We start from the raw sequence: 22,425 nt of genomic DNA, 5'->3' as shown, positions 1-22,425 counted from the left end.
TTCAACGGGCAGGCAGGAGGATCATATAGGAGCAAGTCAACAAGATCTTGAAAAATATTCTTGAACTACTTAGTTTTAATCAACTAATAAAACTAAAAGGCCATGTTCAGATTTGGTGTTGCAAACATGCTCCATCTTCACCAGTTCTTCTGAATGTCATTCCAGTAATTTACCCTGTGTAGTGTTTAAGGCAGTAGTGTAATTTGTGTAAAATCAATTTTAATGTGATTTTGGCCAGAAAGGTAAAAACATCCTCGCCTGGTTTTCCTTCTCCCCTCTGATCACCCCTCCCAAGGCCCATTGCCTGCCTCACCTTCTTTTCCTGACCCTGAAAATGGCAATGCCCTTGAACCTGGTCTTTATATCCCTTCTCCTCATTGTGCACAGTTTCCTAGCTTTAAGTATGCACGGGGCTTCCAAGTTCTCTGCAGCCCCCAGCAATTCCCCAGAACTCTAGGTGGGCACCCCCAGCAGCTTCCTCAGTATCCCCCGGGGATGTTCAGTGAGCACCTCCAACTCTCCGTGTCCAAGGAGGCCGCTTGTTTTCCTCCTCTGTTCTTTCCTCCCCGGCCTTCCCTGTTCGGGGGAGTGCCTACCATGCCAGCTCAGCCCTTTGGGCTGCCCTCTGTCACCTCTTCAGGGAGGCCTTCTCTGTGCGTCCGTCTAAAATTGTCCTCAACTGATCTGCCCCACCCCCCTGCTTCTCTCCCTTGTCCTTCGCTCGGAGAGAGCAGGGATCTTAGCTCTCAGGTCTACTGCTGTGTTCTCTGTGTCTTGAAGGATGTTAGACTCATACTGGGAACTGAATTAAATGGTTTTTGAATGAAAGAAAGAATGAATGAGCGAAAATAAAGGAACAAGGCAGTTTAACAAAGAATTTGCTAAAGGTAGGATGAAAGGATTCAGTTAAGTTCTGGGATCTTGTCCCTTCAGTCGGTCCTTTGATCTCATTCATGTAAATTCCATATGAACTTTCTTCAGTGACTTTGGTGTTCAGGGAGAGTAAAGTAGTTTAGGGATCTTGAGGGAAAGTGTTCCTACATGAGCAGTTTTGGGGTCTGATAGTAGTTTTTGATGCAAAGGTACTTCTGAGATTGAGTTCAGAGACTTTAAATGTAAAACTGATGATGATTAAATGCTTAGATGTTTCGGAGTGCAACCCAATGCTACTTACTGCTTCCTGGTCACAGCGACCTGGACTCCAGTCCCCATCCTCTTTACCCACTTGACAGTGAAAGTGATGGATAGAAAGGGGCTGACAGTCTGCTTCTATTGCTGCCCTTTTACAGGCCTGCAGCTTCTGGCAGGAAGAAAGGATGTATTATGAGGAGGCCTCTTTGGAACTGACTTCTGAGCATTAATTTCTTCCACCAGGAGATGAGTAAATGACCCCTTCCACCTGCTGCCATCCAAATTTGGAATTTGGTTACATCATTGGTTTTTTTGCTCCTGCTGGATGAATTTTACAATCAGTCTCAAGGAGAAAGGAGATGGCATTTCACATTGCTGCCCTGCCAAGCCTGTTTGCAGGGAGAATTTGCTAGGTCAAATTAAACTTCATATGGTGTCATTTTCCCCCTTTGCCAATTTAATGAGTTGGGGAGCCTCATGCTTATCACACACTGGCTTGTTATTTTGGCCAGCAGCTACATTGTGAACTTGGGAAGTTTTAAACATAAAGTACCCACTTGCCACAGCAAGATGAATAAAGGAGCCACAGTGCCATCTGCTGGCCTCCTAGGAAAATACAAACGATGACTAGTGGCAGCATCTTACATAACAAGATCAAGCGTGCAATCCTGAGGATAAATTATTAAAAATGTATGACAACTTGAAGAAATCAAATAAAAACAATGAAAAAAATGTTAAGTCAGCAATCTGTAGAGGAAAATACATTTATATTTTGTGATGACTGTAATAGTGAGGAACTTTGCTTTATCTGCTGGGTGAGTTCTGGAGTACTTTTATAGTACTAGATGTTCTCATTTGGCAGCAAGAATGAAAAATGAGTTGGAAAAATAGAAGTTAGCCTTCAGGAATAGGACTGAGACAATTTCATACACATTTTGTCCCTGTAGGGAGAGTCAGGTGTCTATCAGAAAGAAGGCTGGTCTAGCCGTACTTGGGCTTTGCCCCTCATTGGCTTCTGAGCAGCCGGGGGAACCTTGGCCCCTTGTGTAACTTATAAAATTGAGGTTGGATTAACTGACGGGTAAAATTCCCTACAACTTGATTAGGTGTATCGCTCTAAGTTAGCAAAGGACTAAAGAAAAGGAATGTTTCTCTAAACCATTTTTTCCATGAAAATTCTTCTTTTAGAAAAAGTAAAAGTTCACATACCTAGTTTTAGCTTATCACCTGGTTAAGTAGTTTATCAAGAGCTAGGCATATTTGCTGCATATGGTCCCTAGCTGATTAGTCAAGACTTTCTAAATAAACAAACACTGCTCTTCATTTGCTGTCAGCAGTAGATGAAGGCGTGGTGATTGTGCTGGCGGATCATGGCCCGTTGAAGAGGGTCAGACTGATGCATATGACTTTCAGCTCAAAGCACAACAGAGTAAAATTAAAAACAACAGTTAAGAACCAAAACCTTAGCTTAAATAGTCTTCCCTTCCGAAGGGTTTCGTGCATTGCCCCACTTCTGCTGCCCTGAGCCCTTCGCTCCTGCGGCTGCTGCTCTTTCTCCTCCCCCTTCACCCCCTCCTGCTTCTCCCTCCTGCAGTTGCTTCTCCTCCTCCATACTTTGTTCATGTTTGTCACCCTCCCTGCATTGTGAGTCCCATTTCTTGGTGACCTTCAGGGTACCTTACCCATAACCGCATTAACTACATTGTTGCAGAATGAATGAAAATTTGAAATGGCTATTTCTTAGAAGACTTTCAATGAGTACGTGCTTAGGCATTTTGTGTGGACGGGAGAGAAGCGAATAGATCTTTGGAGCTCAGTCTTTGCAAAATTTGATGGCCTGGTAAATTTCCCTTGCATTTGATGTTTTCACAGCATTGCAGTAAGGGGAATAACTGGACTTCAAATCTCTCTTGTCCTTGGCAACTGCGATGTCTCTATTCTTAGCTCCTACTCTTCCCTCATTTAGAGTAGAGATCTGTGAGGTTTGTGTGCTTCTTCAAAATAGATCTTTCCTCCCAGATTAGGGGTCTGAAGGTACTTGGCAGGGCCTGGGCCTTCTGTGTTCAGATGGCAGCCAGCAGCAAGGTAGCATCAGTGCCAGTGTACTAAAGAGAGGTGGCTCTGCGTGAGAGAGCCCCCACCCGCTTTCTCTGCTCCTTTTTAGAGGTCCCTTTTACTTGCAAGGTAGCAGACATGGTGAGTGGTTGTTCTGCTTTCCGCTCTGATTTTCTCAATGTAACTTGCCAGACGCCTCCTGCAGTCTCCTTGTGGCAGATACGCTGGTGGTGAAGCTTCATGTGCAAAGCCCCCGGGTCTCTGTATTTCTGTTCTGATGCATGTGGCTGCTTCCTAGCTGTCCTGGGCAGCCTCTCATGGATGCTGAATTTGCCCCTGGGCTTTGGACTCACCTAATGAAAAGTTATGCTCCACCTCCACTTTTTCCTTTTTGAAAGGGTCCATTTTACAGAGTTCTTTGGTTTCCCTGCCTTCTTACTTTAAGTTGATATCTGTCTATGTATTTTCTGGCAAAATGCTTAATGAACTCATTTTGGGCTGTGTTCACGTGTTAGGCTATTCTGTACCAGCAGTCACAAACGGGCAGCCAGGGCAGGGCAGGGTAGGGCGGGGCCAAACCTGGTGCCCAGACACGTACTGATCGACTTGGACACATTTTTAAAAACATTGAATGATTTGCCATCACTTAATGTGGAGCTCTCGTTTACGAAGTAAAACAGATTTCTGGCACCTCTCTGCACATTGGAGGATCTAGGAAGATGGATATTGCCCTTGCCAGTTGGCAGCCACCAACCAGAGGAGCTGCATACTGGATCCGTCTCTTTGGCGCATCCCATCACCTGCTGTTTGTTCCCACTCCCCCTGATCCCCTGAGCCCCCTCCAAGTTCTCGACTACAGCCGACTACTTTACTCCTCTGCTGGCCCAAGTGACATCTGTGGTGCAGGGACTGTGTTTTCATTGTTACTTACTTTCTCTTTTCCGCTTACAGAAGAGACTCTCAATGGCAGTAACTTAACGTGGAGCTAATAGTCCACAAAAACGGAAGGCAGTTCAGTGGCCACCTAGTGAAGTCCATTCTCTTCATTTAATACAAGTCTTACCCTGGACTGAGGCTTTATTAAATGTTGGCAGGTGGCTCATGAGTGTGTTTCTAGAAAGGCAGCTGCTGTCTAGATAAGGCCAGTGGTAAATATCCTGTGAAGATTGTCCTGGCTCTGCTAAGTGGTGTCGACCTGCTAAGTTGGACTAGTTAGGAGGGTTTTCAGCTTTTACTCAAAGGCAGGTCTCCCTGGTCATAAGACTTGTTTTTCTTTTCTAGGAATCCTCTTCATAAGTCACATTCAGAAGACGGCTCTATAGGTCAGTATGACTTTTCTTGGTTTAACAACTTAAAATGAATTATTTTCTTTTAATGACTAAGAGAACACATAAATATGTGAAAACACAAAACCTGTAAAGAATCCTCCACCCAGAAAGAAACTCTGTTAAGATTGTTATATTCAACTTTCTTTCTTTTGATTTTTGTGTGTGTGTTTTAACATAATTGGAATCATACTTTATATTTTTTTGTAATTATTTTCAGTTGAATATATCCTGAGCATTTGCCCACATGATTGAATATTCTTTACAGGAAAAATTTTAAATCTGCATAATATTTCATCATAATGGGTTGGCCATAATTTGATCAACCAGTCTCTTCTTTGATGAACATTTATTTTCCAATTTTTCCTCTATCACAGAGATGTGCAACTCTCATGTGTGGCTAAATCTTTGAGCCTATTCCTGATCATGTCCTTAGATAAAATCCTTTGATTTGGAACTTTTGAATGAAAGATTATGCACAATTAAGGTATTAAATGTATTTTTTATTTCCTTGATTATAATAAAATTCACTCTTGGTTTAGTAACATCTTTTCTGTTTGGGTCACAAGGAGCCTGGCAAGGTAATCATGATGTAAGTGCACAAATCGGGCTTTAATTTGTTTTTTTTTCCAGGGGGGGGGCTGCCCCCTTTGGATTTGAGTCATGACTTTATCAACTTAGTAGTTATGACCTTGGGCAAGTCCTTTGCCCTCTTTAAGCCTCAGTTTCTTTATCCAATAAATGGGAACAACAATACATCATATGTTCATTATGAATATTAAGTGAGTTAAACCATTAGAATGAAAAGTGCCCAGATATGGTACAAGCTCAATAAATGTTAGCTATTACTTATTTTTTTAAGCTCTACCTCCATTTCAGAAACATTAAAATAGAAGAAGGAGGCGTATAACTTCCAGTAAAAGAAATACATTATAATCCCCAGTTGTTCGGTAGAAAGGTTGAATTAGTAATAATGCTACTTCTGCTTTGACCTTTCCTGGTGGATACTTGCTACAGTTTTAGCCCAAAGGCAGCAGGCACCATCCAGCTTGCCTGCACCACTCTGCATACACAGGAAGGCTCGGGCTAGCTGATTCTGGTTTCAACCCTGTAGCTCTGGAGGTTGTCAGACTTAAATGAGGGCATCCGTTTTGACAAATGATGCCTTTTCTAGCCTCGAAGCACTGTGGCTGGGGTTTCCACATGTCTGTTTCATGCAGCATTGCCTGGCACCACCGGTCTAGACTGGAAACAAACAGCGCATCACCCAGCTGGTCCCCGTTTCCGGTGGACGCGGAGCAGACATTAAATGGTGACAGTGATGAAGCTGCTGCTTCATGTCATTTTTAAAGAATAAAAGGCTACTCTCTTTTTCCGTTTTACTTACTCTTTCCCTTGCCCTTTGCTAACTTACTGCATACTATTAATCAGTTATCATCAATCGTAGTACAACTATTTGATCCTATCAAATATTACAAATGTCTAGCTATGCAGTGAATTTGTTTTCTCTTGAAAACCAGTGAAACTGTTCCCAGAATAGTCTGGGAAGGATGAGAGGTAGGAGGAGGAGCAGGTAGGAGATGTCGCAGCAGGAGAGCTGTCCGCCTTTCTTGTCATGCCCTGTGTAGGCTGCAGGTAGCTCACCAGGTAGAGGGAGATGGGCTCATGCTCCACTGTGCCAGGGAAACCACAGACCTTAGAGAAGCAGTGGTGGGTGAGCCCCACAGGCCTTGGGGCCCTCCCTGTGGACTGGTATGCACAGGACATGCTAGCCAGTCTGTTCTCTTCATTAAATCTGGGATAACAGAAATAAATCAAGGGTAGATCAACAACAGGGATAACAATAAAACAAAGTTAACTTCTTAAAGTATCCTATTTGTGGTTTACTTGAAATAATTGTGCTTGAGACCAAAGGGGGAAAATATACCACAAGACAAAGACAAGGCAGAATTAAACATACTAGTTAGACAAACATCAAAGTGAGTATAGAATGAATGTTTCCCTTGCCTTTTTGATGTTTCTTTATTTCTCATCTTAACCCCACTGCACCATTTCTCAGTACTAGGAAATTTGCATTTCTTTTAAACAACTTTATAGGCATCTCCAAGTCTTTCACAAACTGACAGAGAAAAACTGTCTCTTTGTGAAATCAAAGTATTCTTGCACGCTTTGAATGAGAAGGAAGAGGCTACTTTTGTTATTAATGAATTTATTGCTTGTGCCTTTTCATCTTTTTTAAAGGAAAAGGAGATTGGAAGAAGAAAAATAAGTATTTCTGGCAGAACTTCCGAAAGAACCAGAAAGGAATAATGAGACAGACTTCAAAAGGTACCGTGATGCAGCTGGCGGACAGTAGGTCCTTTTAGCTCCTGAATGTTGAGCAGCCTTGTGGCTGATCTGTGTGGATCCTGTAAGAGCCCATGCACGTGCCCGAGAAAAGTTCAGCTTCTCTGACTTTCCTGACATTACTGTAAACTTCATCCCAGTGTTTTGTTTGTTTTTTAAATCAATGAAAACTAAACAGGAAGAGTTGGCATGCCTTTCTTTTCATAGATCTTCCAGCAAAGAGTACATCTTCCGTTTTCTCAGTCAAACCAACCTTGGGAAGATCTTTGCTTGCCGCGATCTAACTGAAAAGTGGGTAGAGGGTGATAGCCTTTGCTAGTTTTGGACTCTCCCCCAGCCCTGCCACTTGGGCTGTTGTGATCTCCTGACCTTGAATGCTGTTTTGTGGCAGAGACAGTTATGGGGTGGTTGTCCCTGGATACTCTGTCTAATGCTTGACACCATGGGAATTGGCCCCAGCTGTTTTGTGCAGGGATTCTTGCCCTCCTCTTTGCTGTGTCTTTGTTATTGTTTATGTAGTAAGTAAATATGCCATCCCTTTGAGGCCCAGTTACATAATTTATGTTTCCCCAGCATTCAGAGAGGGAACAGGAACAAAGCTACTCCCAGATTCCAGTCCAAACAAATAAGGTTATCTTTACTGCTCACCAGTAATACCACTTGATTTCTTTTAGAAAATCGTACTGTCCTACCCTATTCAGAATGCTTCTCTAGTTAGTCATACGCATGGAAACGAGAAGAGTGGACACGCGTAGCATGCGTGCCAGTAGCACACCTGGGCTCCTTGGCAACATTCAGAGGGGTTATGTAAGTTATGCTGCTGGAAAGGAGTTATTCTTAAACATTCCCAGTTTTTCCTTTTGGTGCACACCCGGAGGCACTTGGGATTCAAAATAAACCTTGGAATCTCTCAAGGTCTCATTTAGAAAGAAAGAAGAGAGCGAGAGAGAGACAGGGAGGGGTGGAGGAAGAAGCCAACAGTTAACTGGCTGACATGATATTTTAAAAAACCCAGCCAATTCCCATCCCTCCTTCCACTAATGGAGGTGACGCAGATAGTAAAATGAATGAAACCAGCAGGCTTTTCTCCTACCCTGAACACACTATTATTCTTCCAGGACAAGTAGATGAGTGGCAAAGGGAACGTGAGTGGTATTTCTGGACTGATTGATTACAGAGTGGAAATGAGATAGGAAAACATGGAAACATAAACACCAAGAGAGGCACTGGCTGAATGGGTTCCTACGAGTGCACAGCCAGACTCTTTGACCCGGTCCTTCTCCAGCAAGGGCGAATTTAGCCATAGCTGAGCATCCTAATGACACGGAAGCTCGTGAAGTATGTAAGAGAAAGCTCAAAAGGAGAAAGACAGGGACTTGAATGTGGGCTTATTTGCAGTCGGTGCGTCACAGCCCACGTTCACTGACATCCCTTCCCCACATGCTGACCCAAGGCACACAGGTAACAGGGTTTGTGGATGTCAGAGGCAGTCTATTTGTTCTGCAGGAAAACACTTCCAAGGGATCCTTTTCCTTTGCAGTTCTGGCTGCCTTCAGTTTTGAGTTAGAAGTTGAACACCCCTCACAGTTGGGAAACATATTTTCGACAAGGACCCTTTCAGATACATCCTTCTGTAGTACCTTCCTTCCCATGAAGTCAGAATGTTCCACACTGTGGTTTTATTTATTTGTGCTTATCCTCTGAGAAGAACAGCAAATAGCTTAGTAGGAATCTTGAGTTCCACCAGGCTGCGGTTTTGTTCTGCCGCTCTGTGCCCTTGAAGTTCTCTGTCAGATAAGAGGGTTCCCTCTCTGCTCTGTGAAAATATTTTCTGCTTGTCCCCGTTTTAAATGGAAGGACACAGAAAACCCTCAGCCGAAGGAACTTGGAGTGCCTGTCTGCTCCAACTGGGTCTTTAGGTCTCTGCCCACCCGTCCCTCCAAATTCCCTGGCAGCTTTCATCCAGAACCCCTCCACTAGGCCCTCCTGTCACAAAAGCTCTGGTCATTTTGAAGGATTTGTTTCATTCTTTATGTTCTCAGAGCCTGTTTCCCAAGGAGATGGGCTCATTGGCTTCTGTGGCTGCTCTGCTGCCCCATCAGTACCGTGCCATGTGAGATGGCACCCCTGGGGTACCGCCTTCTGCCCCAGGCGGTGAGCTGTCAAGGTTCGCATCTGTGCGATCTTCCTTGTTTTCACTGGTGTTGTTCTTTGTCTTCAATCTCTAGGAGAAGACGTGGGTTACGTGGCAAGTGAGATCACAATGAGCGATGAGGAGCGGATTCAGCTGATGATGATGGTCAAGGAAAAGATGATCACCATTGAGGAAGCCCTCGCCAGGGTAGGGGTGCAGATGTTTTGTTTGCATCTGGGACTGTTGACCTCCTCACATTAAAAATGTTTGGGGGTTGCCATAGACTGAATGTTTGTGTCCCCCCGGGTTCATGGATGAAATCCTAATGCTTGACATGCTGTTCTTTGGAGGTGAGGCCTTGGGGAGGTGATTAGGTCCTGAGGTCATGAGGGTGGAGAGGCCCCAGAGAGCTCCCTCAGCCCTTCCACATATGAGAATACACAGCAAAAAGACAGCTGTCTGTGCACCAGGAAGCAGTCCTCACCAGACACTAAAATCTGCCAGCACTTAGACATTGGACTTCCCAGACCCCAGAACTGTGAGAAATTTCTGTTGTTTATTAGTCACCCGGTCTATGGTAATCTGTTACAGCAGCTCAAACAGACTAGAGAGGGCAAAGCATAAAGGAATATGTTATTTAAAGTGGTATTTTGATGAGATTTAGGTGGTCATCAGGTATCCATGTTATTAGGTAAATCATTGATCCCATTATGTTTATTTAATATAAACATTCCATATTGTGGGGTGAAATTTCCATATTCAGTGAATACACAAATAGATAAACAGCAAATATTTTTTAGCTATGGACTGCCTTCATAAGGACAATGGCTCTTTGAACACCACTGCAAAATTCACAAGTCTTGTAAAAAGGTTGCATAAGAATGTATCAATAATAGATCATTCAATAAAAACCAAAGAAAAATTAAGTATATTACAGCTGTTATAAAACTAAACTCTGAATAATCTAAAAGTTAAGTATACCTTAAAATTTTGCTTTTTTTCATGTCTAAGCAGATATTGATCACAGTGTATTGTGTTAGGCCATTTGCACCTAGATAAATTAGACGCTAAAAGAAGCCTAATTAACTTTTAGGACACTGGAGTTGCACTTATGATAGTGAGATTGCAATTATTAAGGTTTCCTGCTTTGTTATTGCCCAGCAAACTGATTTTTCTCTTTTAACAGTTGGTTTGGTACAGATAAATCATAAATGGGCAGGTTTATAAACTAATGAAAACTTTCAAGGTATGAAGGAACCATTGAATGAGGTATGACTTCACCATTAAGTAGAATCTTGACGATCTGAAACCTTGAAACAGTGACAGACATCGTCAGTTTAGTTTAGCACCAACGGTAAACCTCAATAGTTAAAAAAAAAAAGTAGTAGAAAAATATGTCCTTTGACTTTTTAACTGGAAGCCAGCACTGTCTGTAGGAAATTGAGAGAGATCTGTTAATGATTTAATAATCATATTTTCTAAAAAGTAATGTAATTATCAATACTGTAGACTGTGCATGTAACTTGATCTAGTTACTAAATAATATGTGTTTATCCATCTGATAAATATATGTCTGGTTCCACAAAGTCGTATCTGTATGAAAGTTCAAAATAAAGTCCTTCAGGGATTTAAAAAAAGTACTTGATGTTTGTCACTGACTTAACTGATGTTTTAACATTGTGAACTTGTCTTACGCCAGTCGTCTTGCCATCAGGTTCCCTGTAAGCATAGCCTGTAAAGGGGATTATTGTGCACACAATTTATTGAAGAAAAGCTTTCTGGAAAAACCTCAAAGTGAGGGAGAGAAGCAGGAAGGTCAGAGGAAGAAGCTGGATGGTGGTGTGATTTCAGAAGTCCAGCCTCATCCTCAGCCTGATACGATAGGGAGTGAAGAGCTCTGGCGGGTGTTTGTCCTCCCAGAGAAAAAAGAATCTGAGCTGATTGGGAGCAGGGAGCAGTCTTGTAACATCTCTGGTGAGACAACTCACATGTTAGCCATGGTAGTTCCCCAGAGCAGGGTGCAGGGGTGGGCCTGTATCTGCAATAACTGAGGAACTGGTGAACAGTTTTATAAAGGGAGCACACGATTATGAACTGGGAAATATATGACTGAATTATTTCCTTGTAGCAGCCATTGTACATCAATCACAGAGATTTGGACAACTAGAGAGTCTCATGGAAAGAGTCCACAGGAGAGCAACAGAGTGATTGAGAGTTTTTGTAATAGGTCCCATGGGTTAAAATTGGAAAGGATTTATCTCAGAGAAGAAGCAGAGGACTTAATCACTGTCTTCAAGTATATGAAGGATTATTAAACAGTACATCTTCAGGATGTACTGAAGAGTGTTTTGTTTTAATCTACTGAGGACAGAATAAAAGGAAGTGACTTAATATTGCAGCTGGAGGGGATTTAGATTAGATTCAATGTAAATTTGCAGTAGTAGAAGTGGAAACATTTTAGAATTGCTCTCCTTAAAGGTCTTCAAAATAGAATAAGCATTAACCTACCAAAGATGGCCATCCCTTTAAGAATCATATTATAGACTTCAAGTGTGAGAAAACTAAGGCTAGGGAAAACAGGATGTGAACTGAGTATTTCCTCCTGAGACAGACACACACACACACATTAAATATCATTATTTTAAAACTTCTGGAATTAAATCGAAACTCTATGAATTTGCTTTAAAATATCTCATGTTCACAAATAAAATCATGAGTATCAGTTGTCTTTCATTCATGAAATTATATGTAAGTCATAACTTCTTTGGGAGCAGAGTGGAATATAAAAATATAATTTTATGCATAATAACTAGGTTGGGTTTTTTTTCCTTTCCTGTAAAATGCATTTTAAAAATGCTTTAGGGATCCTGTTTTATAACTTCAAAGCATAACATTTTGAAATTAGAAAATTAAAAAACAAGGTAAATTTGGATAAAGCACAAATGTGAATCTATGTCAGAAGCAGCACGTGTACTCTTAGCCCCAAAGAAAACAATGGCTATTGACAAGTAGCAGAGAAAAATATTACATCTGTTTATGATTAACTAGTTAGAGACTGGTTTTGTTTCGATTTCATTAAAGATGAAGGTTTAATGGCTCCAAGGAGTTGGGACTAAAGTATGAAAGTAATGTGGAGACCTGGAGAAAACAAATGATGACCCCATTTTTCAGCTGGCAGCTATTCCAATCAGGGAGAATGAGGCATTTCCTAAACCAAAATATACGGAAGGAAAGAGCATTCCAATACCTAACTTAAATATACTGTAAAGATTGGGACAATATTAATACCCTAATATGCTAAAAGGATTAAGTGATATTATGTGCCTCTCAAAGCAAAAGTTCAAATACCTGGAGTTGACATCAACTTTGAGCTCTATCTGAAACCATAAGGGTGAAAATAATGTAAGTCTGCTGCATGAGTTGTGTGCTAAGAACTCTGCAGCATGTCTTATTTAATTCTGGTAATAGCCTTATGAGATTATTTATTGTCACTCCTGTTTTCCAGGTGGAGGAACTAGGGCACAGAGGGGTTAAGTAATTTGCCCCAGGGTTCCCAGCTGATATTTGGTTCTACAGCCAAGCTCTTACTCATTAATCAGTACTGTCTGCCTCTCCATGGTCCATCCCTACCACACTTTTGCACAGAAAAGAATTTCACATTTTAGAAAGTTGCTTTTTCCTAGAGGGGTATTGTCAGTGTGGTGGCTTTGCCTCATCCAAACAGCTTCCATGTTTGAGGACTGTCCTGACACCATTTCCTGTACTGTCAGGTTAAATCATTTCAGATTTTTGGTGGCTTGATTCATGGAATGATCAATGTCTTAAAATTCATATCTGAAAACTGAATTAGAATTTTCCTGTAGTGACAACTTAAACTGTATTATGTAGCAGAGTTAAATTTCTATGTGTTTTATGAAAAAAACTCTTGGACTTCTCACATTCGCCATTCTGAAATACCTCATCGAATTCTGCTAGATTGAAGTTGTTACTGTTCTATAATATTTCCATTGGCTTTCTTGTTTTTTAAAAAGTACAAAGCCAGTTTCTAAACCCAAACTTTAAATGTCTCTGAACATATCCTATATATCTTGTTGCTTACCTCTCATCCATAGGGGTCCCCAATAAATCCCATTACATTTGTTAGGTGGTAACATTGAATTGATAACTTGAAACAGTCGAGAACAAAAAAGGCAAGCGATTTTAAAAAATCAGTTTCAGGCATCCACCTCTGCCTTGCTAAAATGTCCATAGTCTGCCCTGTTGTGTCTTAAAAAAAAAAAGGAAGTAATTCAGAGGCCAAACTACACTTTGTGTTTTTGAACTTACAGTGGAACTGAGAAAGATGAGTTTTGATGTTGGAGAATGTTGGAGGGAAAGAAAACTCAAGGTTCTTTTTGGAACATAGATTACACAGAGTCCGTTGTGTCTGTGGATTTGATTTGGGTGAAAACCTGTAGGGCAAGGCATGCATCTTCCTTTTAGTTTTAGGAACCTAATCTTTGGCTGGCACTTAATCCCAAACAGCGGCAGAGAATGTGTCCAAAGCATTATCTCTCTGCGGCTTGTCTTCAGCGGTGGCCACCCTTTCCATTTCAGTCTCCCATTTTCTCTTATTGCAGCTCAAGGAGTACGAGGCCCAGCACCGGCAGTCTGCTGCCTTGGACCCTGCTGACTGGCCAGATGGCTCTTACCCAACATTTGATGGCTCATCAAACTGCAATGTAAGTTTTCGGTCTCTAACATTTTGACCACTTCTAATAAAAAGGGACAACTTGTGCAGTTTCATCCTTTGGTCTTTCACAACTTCCAACTCCCACCTGGATCTGAAAAGAGGTGTCTCTTCTAACATGTTAGTCAGTTTTCTTTACCTGATAGACTGACTCATCTATAGTTAGAATTGTGCTGTTCATGCTATATATATATATGTATTTAAACTGTGGTAAAATATACATAACTTAAAATTTACCATTATAAATATTTTTAACTATTCAATTCAATGACATTAAGTATATTCACATTGCTGTGCAACCATCACCACAATCTACTTCCAGAACATTTTCATCCAAAACAGAAGTTTCCTAACCATTAAGCAGTAACTCACCATTCTCCCTTTCCCCAATTCCTGGCAGCCACCACGCCACTACTACTTTCTGTCTCTATTAATTTGGCTATTTTTATGTAAGTGGAATCATACAATATTTGTCCTTCTGTGTCTGGTTTATTTTACTTAACACAGTAATTTCAAGGTTCATCCACATAGCAGCATGCATTAGAAATCCATTCCTTTTTACGGATGAATAATATTTTACTCTATGTTTATGCCATGTTTTGTTTATCCATTCAACTGTTGATAGATACTTGGGTTTTTCTACCTTTTGGCTACTATGAACAATGCTGCTATGAACATTGGTAAACAATGTCTGTTGAACTCCCTGCTGTCAGTTCTTTGGGGTACATACCTAAGAGTAGAATTTGTGGATCATATGGTAATTCTCTGTTTAACTTTTTGAGAGGTTGCTGTACTGTTTTCCATAGTGGCTGCACCATATTACATTCCTGGTGGCAGTGCATAAAGGGCCCAGTTTCTCTTATGTCCTTAACCAACAGTTGTAATTTTCCCCCTTTTTGATTAGTAGCCATCCTAATATGTGTAAAGTGGTATCTCCTTTTGGTTTGGCTTGCATTTCTCTGATGAGTAATGATGTTAAACATATTTTTATGTGCCTAGCTGTTTGTATATATTCCGTAGAGAAATAGCTATCCAAATTCTTTGCCTACTCTTAAATTGGCTTGTTTTGTTGTTGATTGTTGAGTTGTAGGAATTCTTTATATATTTTGGGTATTAGTACTTATCAGATACATGGTTGGTAAATATTTTCTCCCATTCTGTGGGTTGCCTTTTCACTCTTTGTCCTTTGATGCATAAAAGTTTTTTGTTTTTTGTTTTTAATTTTTACATTTGCTTTTGTTGCCTCTGCTTTTGGTGTCATAGCCAAGAAATCATTGCCAAATACAGTATCATGAAGATTTTCTCCTATGTTTTCTTTGAAGAGTTTTATAGGTTTAGCTATTAAGTTTAGGTCTTCGAACCATTTTAAGTTAAGGTTTGCATATGACATACCATGTGGGTCCAACTTCATTTTTTTTCAAGTGGATACCCAGTTTTCCTAGAATCATTTGTTGAAAAGACAGTCCTTTCCTCATTGAATGGTCCTGGCACCCTTTTTGAAAATTAACTGATAATATATGTGAGGACTTATTTCTCGGTTCTCTTCTTTTATTCCATTGGTTTATATGTCTGTCCTTTGTGGGTATCATACTGTTTTGATTAATACAGCTTGGCAGTAAGTTTTGGAACAGGGGAAGTGTGAGCCCTCCAATTTGATTTTTCTTTTTCAGATTGTTTTAGCTATTCAGATCCTTGGAGATTCCATATGCTTTTAGGATGGGCTTTTCTATTTCTACAAAAAGTGCTGTGAGATTTTGATAAGGATTACATTGGATCTGTAGATAATTTGGGTAGTATTGTCATCTTAACAATAAGTAGTCTTCCAATCCATGATCATAGGATATCTTTCCATTTATTTATGTCTTCTTTAGTTCTTTCAGCAATGTTTTGTAGTTTTCAATGTATAGCATGCCTTGGATATATTGTGGATTTGGTTCCAGGCCACTTCAATAAAGTGAGTATAACAATAAAACGAGTCAGATGAATCTTCATTTCCCAGTCCATATAAAATTTATGTTAATACCATAGTATAGTCTATTAAGTGTGCAGTAACATTATGTATAAAAAAATAATATATACCTTAATTAAAATACTTTATTGCCAAAAAATGGTAGCCATTATCTGAGCTTTCAATGAGTCATAATCTTTTCACTGGCAGAGGGTCTTGCCTTCATGTTGATGGCTGCTGACTGACAGGGTGAAGGTTGCTTAAGGTCGGGGTGGCTGTGGCAATTTCTTAAAATAAGACAGTGGAGTTTGCTCCATCAATGGACTCTGCCCTTCACAGTTTCCCCATAGCATGCAGTGCTGTTTGATAGCATTATACCCACAAGAGAACTTTCAAACTGGAGTCAGTCCTCTCAGACCCCGCCCCTGCTCTATCAACTAAATTTATGTCATATTCAAAATCCTTCACTGTCATTGCGAAGTCTTCACAGCATCTTCACCACAAGTAGTTTCCATCTCAAGAAAACACTTCTTTGCTCATCTATAATAAGTAATTCCCCATCTTTCAAGTTTGATTATGAGATGTAGCAATTCAGTCACAGTCTTCAGGCTCCACTTCTAATTCTAGTTCTCTTGCTCTTTCTACCACATCTACAGCTACTTCCTGAGCCCCTCAAAGTCATCCATCAGGGTTAGAATCCACTTGTGACAAACTCCTGTTAATGTTGATATGACATCTTCCCCTGAATTATGAACGTTCTAAATGGCATCTACAATGGGGATCCTTTCCAGACCGTTTTCAGTTTACTTTGCCCACATCCATCAGAGGAATCTCTCTATGGCAGCTGTAGCCTTACAAGATGTATTTCTTAAATATCAACACTTGCAAGTTGAAATTAGTCCTTGGTGCATGGGCTGCAGAATGGATGTTGTGTTAGCAGGCATGAAAACCTTCATCTCATTGTACATCTCCATCAGAGCTCTTAGGTGACCAGGTACATTGTCCATGAGCAGTAATATTTTGAAAGGAATCTTTTTTTCTGAGCAAGTAAGTCTAAACTAGGAAACCATGTTATAAACTGATGTGCTGTCACCCAGGTTTTGTTGTTCCATGTTTAGAACACAGAGTAGATTTAGCATAATTCTTAAGGGCCCTAGGATTTTCAGAATGGTCAGTGAGCACTGGCTTCCACCTCAAGTCACCAGCTGCATTAGCCCTTAACAGGAGAGTCAGTCTGTCCTTTGAAGCTTTGAAGCCAGGCATTGACCTCTCTCTAGCCATGAGTCCTAGATGGCAACTTCCAGTAGAGGGCTGATTCATCTTCATTGAAAATCTGTTGTTTAGTGCAGCCACCTTCATGAATGATCTTAGCTAGATTGTCTGGATAACATGCTGCAGCTTCTCCATCAGCACTTTGCACTGTTGTGTTGTGGAGATGGCTTCTTTCCTGGAACCTCATGAGCCAATTGCTGTTAGCTTCCAACTTCTCTTGTGCAGCCTCCTCACCTCTCTCATCCCTCATAGAGTTAAAGAGAGTTTTTTAGGGTCTTATTGTGGATTAGGCTTTGGTTAAAGTAATGTTGTGGCTGCTTTGATCTTTTATCTAGGCCACTAGAACTTTCTCCGTATCAGCAATAAGGCTTTTTTGCTTTCTTATCATCTGTGTGTACCCTGGTATAGCACTTTTAATTTCCTTCAGGGGCTTTTCCTTTGGTTAACAACTTGTCTAATTGTTCAGTGCAACAGGCCTAGCTTTCTTAGCCTTCAACATGCCTTCCTCACTAAGCTTAATCATTTCTAGTGAGAGACTGTGATTCATACTTTCACTTGAACACTTAAGAGGCCATTATAGAGTTAGGAATTGGCCTAACTTCAATATTGTGTCTGAGAGAATAGAGAGATGCTAGGCGAGGGAGAGAGACATGGGAAAGTGGCTGGCTAGTGGAGCAGTCAGAACACACACATTAATCAATCAGTCTCCCCATCTAATATGGGTATGGTGTGTTGCATGCAAAAACAGTTACCATCATGATGTCAAAGATGACTGATCCCAGATCACCATAGCAAATAATATAGTAATGAAAAAGTTTGAAATATTGCGAGAATTACCAATATGTGACACAGAGACACAAAGCGAGCAAATGCTGTTGGAAAAATGGTGCCTATAGGCTTGCTCAATGCAGGGGTTGTCACAAAAAAAAAAACGCTCTATCTGCAAAGGTGCAGTAAAGCAAAGCACAGTGAAATGAGGTGTGCCTCCACACATCGGCCTCCTGGATTAAGTTCATTTCTAAGTATTTTTTTGAATGCTATTATAAATAAAGTTGTTTTCTTAATTTTCTTTTTGAGTTATTTATTGCTAGTGTATAAAAATGGAACTGAATGCAATCCTGTGTTTCAAAAAAGCCTGTTGGTTTTCCAGTTCTATAATATAAATTCCAAACTCTTTGGAGCAGCTCAAGACCCTGTGTGATCTGTTTTTAATCAGTTTCTTCACTGTTCTCTGTACAGCCTCCATTCCATCCACATTGGACCTTGCATGCATTCCTGAACACACACCACACACTCTCTGCTTTAGTTCATTTAGGCAATGTCCTCTACTTAAAGTGTCTTCCTGCAAATTTTTCCAGGCAATAATCTATGGATCCTTCAATGAAACTTTCTTGAGCCTCCACAAGGGTATTTTATTGCTTCCTATTCTGTGCTTTGTTAAACTAGCTTTTTTACATGAAAGTTAACAGTCATTCTAGATTATCAGGATTAATTGCACGTATTTCAGTCTCCTTGGAAATCATGAACTTCTTGAGCAAGAAAGGCATGCTGTGTCATCCTGTGTCTCCAGCCTGCCTCCATGTCCAGTCATATAGCATGTTTGAGAAATAGTTAATGAGCCAACTTTATCTGAATGGTCATCCTTCCTGGCTGCTGTAGGAGCATGTTTTATGTCTTGCAACTCCAGACTCAGTCTTTACACTTTTGTTTTCACTTAAGCAACAAATGATGGCTCTTCAGAAGTAAATATAACCTTCCTATACCTTCATGTCCCTGATTTCCTGAATCAAGCACCAGATTTACATTGCAGCTTTAAAAACAAAAAAAACCCAAAGGATTTTTAATTTGAAAGCCCTACCTGGTTTGCTTTTGTGTGACAGAGACTGAGATATTACAATTTACAACAATAAATGTGTCATATGCTAGACAGCATTGTGTCCTGGGGCCATGAGGAAATCAAAAGAATCATGACCATGGTTTTCACTGTGCGTTTTTAGGTCTCTTATCCCCTAGTCCTAAAGACTGATGTAAATCATGAACCTAAAGATTCATGAAACCGAAGTACAGTAATTCAGGACTGATGTGATTCAAACCCAACTCGAGGGAGAGCCCAAAGATCTAGTTGTCCATAATGGGCCTATTAGTATCACATTCACTGTATACTGTCCTGATTAATAGCATCTGAGTCAAAAGAGAGGTTATAAGACTCTATCCATTTGGGGAAACAGGTCTGTATTAAGCCTCACACACTTAGGTGGCAGGGAGAGAGGCTTGTCTCATTTAGGAAAAAGTTAATACAAATTGTGCACTATAGGCATTTTGAATGCACTTCTAAGAAAGCATTATTAAGGATTGGTTTGTTGGACTCCCTTCAGATGGTAAATCAGAACCATCCCTCAGTATAAACAGACAGAATGAAATGGGTGCTTCTTAAAAGTTGGACATTCATTCTCTTCAGCATTTCTTGGTTCACAGGGCAGACATGTATGGAGTGCTTTCTGTGTACCAGGCTTTGTGCTAGATAATTTGGGTTCCGAAGGTGACAGAGAGCCAGACCCTGCCCTGACAGAGTTTACCCTGCAGTGCAGAGGTGAAAATCGCCCCCATACATGCTCACGCAGCCCCGAGATGCCATATATACACACGTTGTTAGCTTCTTAGCAAATTGTTTCTTCATAGGTAGCTCAAAATAAATTCAGCCTGAGCTGACTGGATGGATGAAAGGCCAGAGTCCATAGGCTCCCTCCACCTCCAAAGCTTCCAGAAGCTGCAGAATGACTTCTCTTTTCACTGAGAGTTGTAAATGAGGACAGACTTTTCATATTCAGCAAGGGAGAGTTCTGAGGCACTATGATTTATCCTGTGTATTTTGCTAGCTCACTGTGCAAGCCACCCATGCCCACTTCCAGTCACGCTGTTCATTACGACAGCCAACTGCCACTGGCGCTCAAGTTTGCTTCAACTTGATTGTTATCCCAGTGTACGTGGCATTCTCTCCTCTTTCCCTGATTTTAGTCTGTTTTGTGAGGACTCAGCAAGAAACTCCATCTAACATATTCCTTTTCAGTTATGCTAATTTGCCTGATAGCAGAGTAATTAATTTTTGATCATTCCCACTGTGGCCTACCGCAGCCGCCATGGGTCAGGCACTGTGATTATCTTTTGTGTGAGGGCCAGGGCCTTTCACTTTTTAATTACATCTTTTCTATCCTGGGATGTAAATAGTCCGCTGGCTGCAGTCAGGAATGCCCAGGCCATGAAAGTTCTAGGGATCATAAGGCCTTTGTCACCAGACCTCAATGCTTACATTGATGCATGTCATGCTTTAGGATTTCATTTGCATTGATTTCACAGGCTTCCCCACCCCCATAACTGACATTAGATGATTGCGTGTTGCTCCACAGTAAATCCATATTCACATTCCTGGTTTCCAAGAATGAAAGTACTAAAGATAGTTACCAGGGGAAGTGAAAAATAGCTTTCTCTTTGCCAGAGGAAAATCTGTTCTCTGCTGTTTTTCATTAATAACAAACTTCTGTTATGAGTGTTACAGTTTCTAAGAAGAATTTCTGGTTATTTCACTTGAATCCTATGATGTATCTGACCATTTGTTTTAACGCTTTTCATTTTATTTTAGTAAATTTTGTTTTCTTTGGCCTTCTGCAGGGGGAAGGTTGCAAGAGTTCTCATTTTAAGCTTTCAACTTAGTGCCTAGCTGTTTAGTTTACCTTTTGGTTAAGAAAATGTTTAAAGAAATTATGCTTTTTTATCTTTTGGGGATTTTTTGTTTTTTTACTCAAGGCATTAAGTGTCAGTGAATCATAGTTTTTATGTTTTTACAAAATCGGTAATAAGAGTTAGTGGTCTGTACTTGGTGTTTTAAATATTAAAGAAAATGCTTGCAGTGAAACATTTTTTGAAAAACTGTAAGTTATTTGATTATAATGCTTATTTATGTTTTGAAATCTATAATGTGTAAAGAAAAATTGAAGCAACAGCAAGGACAGACAGTAAGGCACCAGAGCTCTTGGAGTCCATTACAAATATCTGTTTTGGTCCCATTTATTTGTTTCACTTCATACAAAATGTGGTCCAGAAAAAGTTGGGAATTAATGTTTGCCTTACTTGGAGTTGCCTTACTAGGGTGAAGCAGTATGGGGAAATGGTTTGTGGAATGAGGTATTTCATAAAACAACTCATCATTTCATAATTCATCACTTTTACATTTGAGGAAATTTATATTTGGGAAATATTTGTGCATAGAATGCTATAATGTTTATAACCACAGTGTTATAATAGTACCTTGCATGTATGCATCTCTTCATAGCCTTTCAGGCCAACTCTGAATATTTTTGCCATGCACCTGGTTTGAAGTATAGGGGAGCCGTGTGGTTGAACTGTGTCCAGAATTTGGGGTAATAGAGACCTGATGTCAAGTGTCACTTCCGCTTTTTACAAAATACTATTTCAAGTGTTTGCTTGATTGAGGACTGTCAAGGTCTCAGCCAAAATATCCCCATATTATGAGATGTCTTGGGTAGCATGATGCCAGAAATGTTAAATGTTTGGAGGCTTCCTAAAATTGTAAACTATAAATTTGTCCCTTGCAAGCAGACGGGTTTTACTTAGGCTTTTCAGAATCGTGTCACCTAGTCTAATTGCAGCTGTTGTCTTCAACACAGAGGATTCAGGTCTGGTGTTTTGAGAGGAGAGGATGCCACAGCCTTAGTCTAAACTAGAACTTTCTAGACAATGATGGGCTGAAAGCCAGCAGAGCATTCCACAAAGTTACTTTTTTAGTGGTTTTGTGGTGAATGACTTAATTTCTATTACAGCTAAAGAAAAGGCTAACAATTTAATTACTTAATACAGAATGTGTTGGGAGAACAGAACTCATGGGGCATTCCCTTCGGAAGCAGAGTGGCAGGCCCGTCTGCTTGTCTGATGGGATGTCATTATATCCACGGTGCTTTTTTTAGAGTCTGGTATTACAGGTTGAACCAGATTCTTTAAAAATTTGCTACTCGTCATGTATTTACTTTGAATGTGTTTCTCTTATTAGGGTGAACATCCAGACAATGTAAGTTAAAATTCATCATTTTTTTTTTTTATACTTCAAAGGTGTTGAAAGAAAACATAAATCAGTGCCATTAGCCCCCTTCATTTGGGGAAATCTAACCTCAAAAGAAGACTTTTTTTAATGATAACACATGATGAACTTATAAAATTTTCTCCCACCTACAGATATTCCCAGCAACTTAAAAAATATATTATTTTCATATTTTTGTTGACTTTGAGCAAATATTTATTGGATGTGTAAGTCCTGTGATGATCTACCATATACCACATGATTAGAGTTGGCATTCTGTGTACAGTGAAGACATGTCCATGAAAATGGTTGACCTTTGTACTGTTTCTTCTCTTACTGTGTTTTGTAAGGAAATTTAAGAGAGGGTCAAGCATAAAAATGAGTTACATTTGGAAG

General features: G+C 40.3%; 1 protein-coding gene across 3 annotated transcripts in view; it reads left to right on the top strand.

Moving 5' to 3' along the window:
* SASH1 (SAM and SH3 domain containing 1) overlaps positions 1 to 22,425 on the top strand; it is a 180,310-nt gene that overhangs the window by 106,876 nt on the left and 51,009 nt on the right. For all 3 annotated transcript variants that reach the window (XM_057489115.1, XM_057489116.1, XM_036906907.2), the window contains exons 5-8: positions 4,468 to 4,508; positions 6,753 to 6,839; positions 9,086 to 9,198; positions 13,611 to 13,712. In XM_057489115.1, coding sequence (XP_057345098.1) covers positions 4,468 to 4,508; positions 6,753 to 6,839; positions 9,086 to 9,198; positions 13,611 to 13,712 — 343 coding nt within the window. The remainder of the gene's footprint in view (positions 1 to 4,467; positions 4,509 to 6,752; positions 6,840 to 9,085; positions 9,199 to 13,610; positions 13,713 to 22,425) is intronic.

Source organism: Manis pentadactyla, chromosome 12, assembly GCF_030020395.1.
Source record: "Manis pentadactyla isolate mManPen7 chromosome 12, mManPen7.hap1, whole genome shotgun sequence".
Classification (NCBI taxonomy): Eukaryota; Metazoa; Chordata; class Mammalia; order Pholidota; family Manidae; genus Manis; species Manis pentadactyla.
The sequence above is the reverse complement of the archived record's forward strand: the minus strand, read 5'-3'. Positions and strand labels throughout refer to the sequence as shown.